This window comes from Myotis davidii, unplaced genomic scaffold (assembly GCF_000327345.1).
Source record: "Myotis davidii unplaced genomic scaffold, ASM32734v1 scaffold24, whole genome shotgun sequence".
Lineage (NCBI taxonomy): Eukaryota > Metazoa > Chordata > Mammalia > Chiroptera > Vespertilionidae > Myotis > Myotis davidii.
This window is the reverse complement of record NW_006298312.1, coordinates 1,923,273-1,934,188: the sequence shown is the minus strand read 5'-3', so window position 1 is coordinate 1,934,188 and position 10,916 is coordinate 1,923,273. Positions and strand designations below refer to the sequence as shown.

Below are 10,916 nucleotides of genomic sequence, written 5' to 3'. Positions count from 1 at the left end.
AGTATAGAATGCAATAGATGACAGATAGATGATAGGTAGATAGATAGATAGATAGGTAGGTAGATGATAGCAGGGGTGAGGACATCATACCCATACTTGAGGAGTTAAGGAATGTTTTTGAAGGAACTGAAATTTCAAGTCAGTAGAAACAGCATGCACATAAGTGTTAAAACAAAGGAAAAACACAGCAAACACAATAAAACTGGGGCATGTGAGCAACACAGTATCCACAGATAAGCCTGCAAAGGTGAGATCATAAATTGTAAAACATATTAAGGAATATAAACTTTATCCTGAGTGTACTGGGAAACAAAATAATAAAATTAAGGTATTAAAATTATTTCAGAATCTTTTTCAATTTCAGAAGGATATCTATAAAATCCTAACTACTTATTGATAAAATAGTAAATAGTTTTCCCTTGAAGTTAGGACTAAAAGAATATATCTACTATCACCAATTCTACTAATTATATTGGTGGCCAGACATCATGCACAAGTAAAATAAATAAAAGGTATAAAATATATAAATATTGGAAAAAAGTAAAACTGATTTTCTTAATAGTTGACATATTTTGTTCATAGACATTTCAAAATAATCTACCTATAAACAATTAGAAATAATGAGTGGTTTTAGTAAAGTTGCTGGATACAGACTTAATATACAAAGTAAACTGTACATCTTACTTTAAACAACAGCACAATGAAATTTAATATCTATATCTGCAATCACATAAAAAGTCATAAAATATCATAGGTATAAATGTGTCAAAATATATGCAAGATGTCCATCCTAAAATATAAAACATTGTTGAGAGATTTAAAGGTCTAAATAAATTGAGAGGTGTAAATGGAATATGCCATTCCTCTAATTTAAAAGATTCAGATTATTAAAATGTTAATTTCCCTTAAGTTGTTCCATAATTTAAGTGGGATGAAAATTATTTAAAACTCAGATTTCTTTGTTTGTTTGGGATATGTGTGTGTGTATGGAGAGAAATTCAAAAGTTGTTTTTAAAGCTTATGGGAAAATGCAGAGGACCTCTAATAGCCAACCCAAAACAAGAAAAGTAAGTTGGAGACTTACACTACCAGTTTGTAAACATAGTATAAAGCTACATTTATGCCATATATATATACTGGCATAAAGTGATGAATGGAACGGAATAGAGAGAATAGAAGTAGGCCACACATTGATGTTCATTTGAATTATGATTAGGACCCCACTGTGATTCAATTGGGAAAGGACAGTCTTTTATTATATAGGATTACCCACCTAATAGTTTGGAGATTATTTCCATCACTGTGTCATTATAATGTATTTGCCATTAATTGATCATGTTTAGGGAAGTTAATAAACAGGACAAAAATCACATCATTTAAGAAAAAATATTCATTATCATGAGTTGTGAGTTGAATTTTTCAATAATTCACTTATCTCTTTAACTTGGAGGAAAGAGAAAGGATGGATTAAAAGAGATTTTTAAAAATGTATACTTTTCCCAAAACTTGGCAACATTCCTATGTAAAGCTATTCAGTACAATAGTTTCTGTGCATAACTGCCATGCTTTTATGAATCTGTCAATGCTAGAAATTTACATTAAGGATAATTTTAGACTTAATAATTGTATTAATATCCTCTTTAGCTTTACACCAACATTGCTGTAAGGATACAAAATTGAAAATAAATACTTTTACTGGCACTCCCATTAGACCCTAAGCAAAACTTGGACATTTTGAAATAAAATGCTCTACTTTACCATCAGTAACTTCCAAATATGCTTTTGTGATGATACTTCCGGCAACATTTAAAGTCTGGCAGATATAATAACCAACATCAGATCGCTGGACATTAGTAATAGTGAGATCACCAGTCTGGGAGACTGAAAAACGGCTGGATGACTGTGGTGGCTGATATGAAAACAGTAGATTCTAGAACCCAGAATTTTGGGGAGGGGGGAAGAATAACCATAGGTTAATTGCTGGGTTCCAATAATTTGCACATATATATGTGTATATATATATTTATAGATATATAAACATACACAAACACACCTACCACATACATATATATACACAAGTGAGCTAAATATTCTTTTATCACATGTTCACATATATAGATGTGCACATACATAAACACACAAATACATGAAGTTTAATGACCTAACCTTAAAAAGGATTAAAAATTCTAAATATTGATATATGCTTTTATAATTATCAGTTTCCAACAATACTAGATATAAGAGGATATTAGGTATCACTAGAGTTAAAAGTTTTACATACTCAACCAAGGCAGAGTCAAAAGCTATTTCATATATATATATATATGACTATCAGGATTATAAACACAGTTTTTTATTATATAAACAAAATGAAAATTTAAGCATATTTTGACAAGTAAAGTTCAAGAACATTATGTTAGCACTATAACAATATCTCTGCTAGACTTCCATTATAAAAGTTCAGTAGCCTCTATAAAATCGTTAATAATTTCTTTTTATCTTGCTAAGTGGTGACACATAATGAGTGTAAGAATTCATAATGGCGCTTTATTTCTGCAAAGTTATCATAAACACAAAATAGAGACAAAATGTGGTGTTATCTTTATGGTACAAATTTCTACAATGATTTGAAACATGTTTGTCAGAGGGAGTGTCTATTTTATGCAAAATAATATATCATGTTATTGTTTTTCTCATGAAGTAAAATATATCAACATTTCTTCTAACAAAAGGAAGTTACTCCTTTTTCAAAGTTCAGTTGCCTTTTAATATACATAAATTCAAAGAGACTTAATTACTATTCGATGATATATCTCCAATAACAAAAAAAGTTCTTAAAAGTAAGTCACATCGCCCTGGCTGGAGTGGCTCAGGTGTTTGAGTGTCATCCCATACACCAAAGGGGTGTCGGTTCGATTCCAAGTCAGGGCACATGCTGAGCTGCAGATTCAGTTCCCAGTAGGGGGAATATGTGAGGCAGCCAATTAATGTTTCACTCACATTATTGTTTCTTTCTTCCTCCCTCCCCCTTCCTCTCTCAAAAAATCAATAAAAAAGTAAATTGTATCATTAAACAAAACAAAACCAAATTAAAATTATTTTGAAATTTGATGTAAAGTTTAAATATCTTAAGGAATAATTTATTTACATAATTAAATGAATTGCTTAAATGTTACTTTATTAAGAACTTCTAGTGGAAGTTCTAGAAGGAACTAGTGGATTTACTAATATTGCTACACAAATTTTCTTATATAATACACTTCCAGTTCTTCCTGTTGTACTAAAATATTTTGTTTTTTCTTGTCCGTCAGCAAATTTAGTCTTTTGAGGCCTAATGGAATGTGTTAGAATCAACCAAGTTCCTAGAACTCGAATGATGTCCTACTTACCATAATCAAGTTAATATTTGCTTACCAAAAGACAATGGTAAACTTGATGTTACTGCCTATAGAAGATTACTGAGTACAGTGAGGAAACTACTTATATGATATTTATTAGCACAGTATAAGCAAGACCATGAAACAACACACCCATGTGTGATTTAAGGAAACAATGAAAGAGGTTAGGAATATATATATGCATTAAAAATGAATGAGAATCCTTCTTTTACAAGTATCAGAAACAAAAGAGAAAAAATTCCCTTTATTGAAGAAGGCAAGTTATTAAGAGATAAGAATAAAAGACTTCCATTTTAAAAACCATTTTATTTTAAAGTTTCCTATTATTTTAAAAGTGAAATTGTTTCAAAATTTCCTTTTCATTAAGCTGAAGTCCAACAGTTACCTTAGATTCTGTAAGGGCATACATCTCTATATCATAGTTTCAGGGTATATAGAAAATTATGGTTTATGAAATGTTTAGATAGTATGATTTGATAGTAAATGCTGATCACATAGGATCATTTTAAAAGAATTAGAATATATTGAGCTATACTTAGCATGATATCTGTGTTAAAGAGAATTCCATATTGTCTGATAAAATTTTAATGGATCCATAAAATAAGTGAACAAGACACTTCTAATTGCTGATGCTTTTGTAGGTATTGCACTAAATAATTGTCACCTCTGTTTTAAATGTGTATAAATATAATTTAACATATAATTATAGATATTTGCATAATATAAATTATAACTAATTATGTTGAGAAGAACATTTTTCAATGTTGCTGAATTGGAAATAAAAGTAATTTTATATAATAAAACAATTACTATTCTATATACCACCCTGTGTATCAGGCAGGAAAACTGCTTTGAGAATTAAAACAATGAAGAAAATTTTGTCTTCTCTCTCAATGCAAAAATTTCTATGACACTGAGATTTCACAATTTCTTACAGTGACAGCTATATGACTAAATAATATATTATACATATAAATATACACACATATTTATACATATATACGCCTGGCTCCTATTTTTGCTGATTGAAATAATAGACCAAAACCATACCTGACTCCCCTCTCTCCTCCAAAAAATAGCTGGTTGAGGATTTCCGGTTGCTTCACACTGAAAAGTTACAGTTCGGCCCAAGGCCACAACCTGGTCACGGGGCTTCACAACGAAATGCGGAGGTTCTAAAGGAGATGAAAGAAATCACACTGAATTAAAAGCATGTAGTTATTGTCTTAATTGAGAAATCTGCTGATATCCCAACTGCTGTCGTTATCTTATACAACTTGTTAAGTACTGTTGTCCATAATGTGCAAATTTTCATCCTTAATTCAATTGATGCTTAATTATAGTATATTTATAGAATGAAATAGGGTTGTTTTGTGAAGAGGTGTTGGTATTTTCTTATTTTTATTACCTGACCTTCTAAGGTTAACCTCTAAATTAAAGAGAGTTCTTGAGCTACAATTTGACCCCTTACATTAATTCTAAGTAATCCTGAAATTTGATTGAATAACTATCTTTTCTCATTTAGAATTGCTTAAAGGTGAATGGACTGTAATCCTACACACAAGAACCTCCTGATGTAGGCAGGTCCTAAGATTACATTAACTCAAAAGCTCCTGAAATGCTACCATGCAAATTATAACCCTTTAAAATCCTTAGTCCAATTACTTGAATAGAAATGCATTTAAAGCAATAGTAAGTCCAATGCCTCCTTCATTTACATAGGCAAGGGCATGTTCAAACAGAATATATATGGAAATGAGGGCAAATTTGAAACATCTGCTCATCTTGACACTATAAATACTGCCAGCTTTGCCCAAACTGTTTGATTTATACAGACTTAAATGGCCACTTCATCCAGCAGTAAATAGACTGTCAGAAAATTGTCTCAGTTACATGGAGACCAATGGCAGCTGAAAACATTAGGTGTGCTGATGGAGTCACTCCTGGGGGAAGAATGCTTGTTTGGGCTGTGCCCCTTGCTTGGAAAAATGTGCACTGAATGTAAGTCTTTCTGCCTTCTGTTTACACTTTTCACATTCATTTCTTATCAACTGTCTGAAACACCTAATTATTCTCCTCTCGTCTCACTTCAAATTGAAGGGAATGTTTCAAGCCAGGCATTTGACAGTTTATATAGGGTAGGGTTCTCCTAATCCACTTTTTAAGACTGTTTCATTGTTTCTAACATTTTCCTTAAAAGTCCTTTTAGTTACTTACGTCAGTCACTAAGGTTACCTCTATAAAAATGATATTCAGATTATTTCTACTTTGAATATGCTTCCACTTTGCTCACAAGAACCTTATTTGTTAATGAAGGTGAAGATTTGAAAGGGTATTTTTCTCTAGCTGAATATTTCTGGTCAATTAATCTAAGATACACACACATACAGAAATGTTTATAATATATTTCATGTATAAATTTTATATATATATATATGTGTGTGTGTATATATATATATATTAATTGAAATAACTCTTCAGAAAAGGAAATATGTAAAAGAACTAAATGGAAGATAACATGATGGCAAAACTGAAGAAAGCAATTACATCTCCTAACTTCTTCTATACTCCCTTTTTATTTTTAATTGAGGTTTAGTAGAAATTATACCATTTGACTAGAAAATTATAGGAGAGCCGAAAAATCAGGCCAAATGCCTTCAAAGGTTTTGTAACTTATAGGGAAGAAAATACGAAGTTAGGAGATATAGTTTAGGTTCAATTTGGTAACACTAAAGTTCTAGCTTATAATTTTTTTAAAACTCTGATTGTAATTGAATGGTTTACTCATGAATTTAGCAAACACTATCATTATCCGGGTATAATAAGCATGGACGTCATCGCTTGGGGATTTTCCTCCATACACATCATTCATACAGGAGCATTGGATTCCTTCCTTAAGGGTTGGAGTGATTAATTGATGTAGATATCAGAGGAAAAACTGAAAGGACTGACTGGATAATAAACCAAAGCCAGAAGAGACTTTAGTTTGTTTCAATAAAAAACACCAAATTATTAATTAAGTGAATGGGAGAATATAACTTTCCAATATGCAGGGAATTTGGGTAAGAAAATATAAATATTTTAACCATTTAGACAAGTAAAAACTTCGGGTGGTCTTTTTCCTATTTTCAGAAGCATGTCTAATAATGTGTGCCAGACTCCACGTTTCTTTCATAAAATGCCAGCTCTCCTCCAACCTCAAAGACCTACTTGGGAACAAGGGATGCAAACCCTTATGCTAACTACATTTTCCTGCAGCAATCCTTCCACACAGGATATTCGACTGGAAATGAATTTACTACATTTAAAGGTATATTGTTGAGCTAACATCAACAGTGACATCAGCCACAAGATATGTCTTAGAAATATAACAAAAAATGTACAGGGGTTGGCAAGAATAGGTTTTACAGTTAGTACATGAAACACAGTTTAATCTTACATTATTATGTATTAATTATTGTATTATTTTCTATTCAACCATAAACCTACTTTTACCCACCCCTGTATGGTAAACAGCAGATGTAAATATATCTTTAATTCATTTAAAAACAATATAAATGAATTAAATACACCTATCAATCCATCTTAATCACCTATCCATTTAGATTGAGAAGGTCGTTCATAATATGCATCTACTTAATGTTTATAATAAAATGTTAAAATATTTTTCAAGGCTATAACATTTAAACTTGCTCTAATTAAAAATAAATAATCATGGTACTAATGTTACATATGGTCAGTGTTGAAAATTTAGAAAATTAGACAAGCAAAGAAAAGAAGAAAAGCAACCTATAATTCAACCATGCAAACTGGACCATACTGTATTCACATGCAATATCATTTTAATGACTCTTTAATAATCCATATACAAGTTACCTTAAATTATTTAACCAATCCTTTAGTTTTAAATTTGGATTGTTTTCAATTTTCACTATTAAAAATAGTGGTAAGATTAACAGCTTCTCAATTATATTCAAAATTATTTCAACTCACACTTTCTCTAACAGGGCACTTTCCTTGGAAAACTCACAAACACCGAGCATTAACCTCTCAGCCAAACTGAACTTGGGATCTCCGCTTATTTAGCATTTTTATGTCAATTTCATTAAGCACTTATTACCTTGTTGTTGAGATCCTATTTGTTGTAGACTGTGTTCTACGCTTATCTTTTTATTGCTAAGAACTATTTATAGACTAAGATTTTATCTACTTCTCAGATATATGGTAGAGAGCTTTACATTTTGTTAAATCTTTTTAACCTGGTTAGGTGTTATTGTTATTCTATCAATAATATTATATAATGTAGATTACATAATACATAATATATAAATATGCAACTCCATTCTTATCCTGTACTTTTGTCTTTATTTTTTTATATTTAGGTTTTAATCGTCTATATCTTTGTATATAAAGTTGTATAGAGAAAGCTATTTTTTTTCAAATAGCCTATTATTATATCACCATTATTGAACAATCCAATCTATCTATATTAATATGAAGTGACACCTTTATAATATCTGTGCAGCTTTTTAACTGAAAGAAAAGAGAGGAGATATTTTTAGGGTCAAAATTATTTTCTGACATAACACTTAGCATATGCATACAAAATTCTCCAAAAATGGCATTCCCGCATCCCTTTAAAGAGTGAATGGACCTTCCCCAATGTACTGACCATGACAGTCTTTAAGAATAGGTTTATAACTATTTATATGAGAAGAAATGATTATCAAAGCAAACTTTAATAAATTTTGGGCACATCATATAGTTATTCCTTGCACAAAATGTAGTCAATCTGACACATAGATATGAAAATGAGTGCAAACAACTTAAACTGCAAGGTTATTCACCAATAGGACTTTTAATTACCATTATTGAACACTGTTATAAAATCTCAGATAGACAAACATGAATATGTAAATATGTTTTGAACAAAAAAGTCCAAATTGTTTTCTGGGCACCTATTTTGGTTTGTTTATCTTATGAGATATAAATTGAAACATTAATTCAACCACAATACAGACTATCACGTATTTTATCACTCATGAGAGAAAAAAAAATAAGGACTCAGATCACACATCATTCAATAAGACATAAAGTTAGCAACCCATTACCTTTACTCTTTGTCAGTTACCCATACTTCCTGCAGACTTTATTCTGCGCAGTCTGTCTTTGTGGCCAATGACAAGTGAAACATGGAGGCTGATTGGTTGAAGGACATGGAAGGGTATGGATGGAAAGGGGAAGAGAAGTTCCAGTCACAGTGACACGATGATTAGAAGATGGCCAATAAAATGTCAACTTACCAGACACAACTAAAACGAAAAAAAGAAAACATGGAATAAATAAAAATAAAGAAACAGAACGAAACAGAAAAAGTAATAAGATTTGACTTAACAATGATCTTTCTTTTAAAATAAAATAAAGAACACATTAATATTTGAATGCGCATGGTTCATACTGTCCATGAATGAGTATATTTTGTTAGCATTTTAAGTATAATTATGAATAATTTAAGAAAATTAGAAATGAATATTAAAATCTCTTCAGTGATTAGATGACAGAGCTACAGTGGATGACAGCTATAAAATTATAAAACACTTTTCAATGACTTTACATTTTTTTACTAGATGAAAGGATTAGATAACTATATGTTTAAATAGGTTTTTAAAAAAACACTATAATTATTAATTGATAATGTTATATAGATTAGATATCAAACATCTTAATCAAAGATAAAGAAGCATTAAATTCTATAACTCCACCATCCGATTATTTTGTAAAGGTTTATGCTGCCAATAATATTCTATTAAACTGTGTTTCTCATACTTGAATTAGCATACATAATTACCCTTAGGTCTGTTTAAAATACAGATTATGATACTATAGGTCATGAGTGTGGCCTGAAATTTTGTGTTTCTAAAAATCACCCGGATGCTGTTGGCCCATGATCACAGGTTGAGTATAAAGGCTATTAAAAGGCCTTACATTTAAATTATTGCATATTTTTAATTGAGAAGACATAAAAAATGTGAACACATTATGAAAACACAGAAAATTTTATAGCACTACCTAATAAAGTCATAATCATATTATCTGTTTTCAATGATGAATCATCAGGCATTTTAACATATCAAGTAATACATATTTTAAATACTGGAAAATGATTGTTTTGTTTCATTCTTTTAGAAGTAATGGCAATTCCTACTGTCAAATGTAGAACTTTTTCATAAAAGCCCAGTAGACAACCACAATACATTTTATTCAGATAAGTAATTCCCATTTCAACAAGTTCAACTTAAAGAGTCTTAATATACATTCCTATAGTTTAAGTAAATGAACTATGCTAAGCACTGCTGCAGTGAAATGATAAAGTTTTAAAAGAGACAAAAGTTACCTATTGTTACCACATATACAAAACTTAAAGGTAACTCAGAAACACATTTTAACTCACACTTTACCTTTAATGTGAATGAAATAACTTGTCTTAATTTTTCCTTGAAAGAAAAATACTTTAAGCATACTTTTTCATTCAAACATTTTATAGCACTACCTAATAAAGTCATAATCATCAGGCATTTTAACCCCTTCCCCGGCAGAAACGTGTATACTCGTTTTCACAAAATGTTCTTTTTCAGTCGTCGACGAGTATACTAAGAAAATATGGTAAAAAAATATGGTTTATAGGCAAGAAAAGGGAAAATCTTTGTCATTTATTCAAGCATAATGTTTATAATAGAGTCACCTATGCTATCCAGATTTGAAAACACAAAGTAAAGCAGACTTGGTTACACTTCTTGAAACCTCAAAAATGATGTCTCTTAAATGACAGCAAGGAATTCTTGGAAACTACAAGAGAGAACCTGACAAACTGTAACACAGGATTTTGCTTTAAAAAGCCTCGAAAATTTGAAGAATCATGTTTTGGGGTAATTTGTGAAAATATATTTGATCTAATTATATTTTTACAAATCAAGCCTATTTAAAATTGAGAGATAAGAGGGATGATTCCTAAAAGTTTTCTAGTATATTTTCAGTAATTTAAAAGTTCTTAAACATTTCAAAAATATCCAACGTCAGAAATAAAACTTACTGGAAGGCAGCTCATTTAAAATTAAATAAGTGCATTTTCCTTGAGCATAGGTTTTACCAGCAATTAAAAGTCATAGGTGTTGAATCTTTTATTAATTAAAATCCAATGTGTTTAAGAATTTGCCTGACTGGCATGGCTCAGTGGTTGAGCATTGACCTATGAACAAGGAGGTCACAGTTGGATTCCAAGTCAGGGCACATACCCAAGTTGCAGGCTCAATCCCCAGTGTGGAGCATGCAGCAGGCAGCTGACCAATGAGTCTCATCATTGATGTTTCTATCTTTCTCTCCCTCTCCCTTCCTCTCTGGAATTTACATATATATATTTTGGGGAAAAAACAACAACAAAACCCCAAAGAATCATGATGCCATATGAATGTAATTCCTTGCCCTCTAAATAGTTTTTTGCTTTGAAACATTGAAAAGAGA

The 10,916-nt window shown here is 30.7% G+C and overlaps 1 protein-coding gene across 1 annotated transcript in view; it reads right to left on the bottom strand.

Annotated features, from left to right (window-relative positions):
- ROBO1 (roundabout guidance receptor 1) overlaps positions 1-10,916 on the bottom strand; it is a 1,289,171-nt gene that overhangs the window by 86,108 nt on the left and 1,192,147 nt on the right. Inside the window, exons 9-10 of the mRNA XM_006773945.2 lie at positions 4,449-4,573; positions 1,759-1,930 (exon numbers count right to left, since the gene is read on the bottom strand). Coding sequence (XP_006774008.1) covers positions 1,759-1,930; positions 4,449-4,573 — 297 coding nt within the window. The remainder of the gene's footprint in view (positions 1-1,758; positions 1,931-4,448; positions 4,574-10,916) is intronic.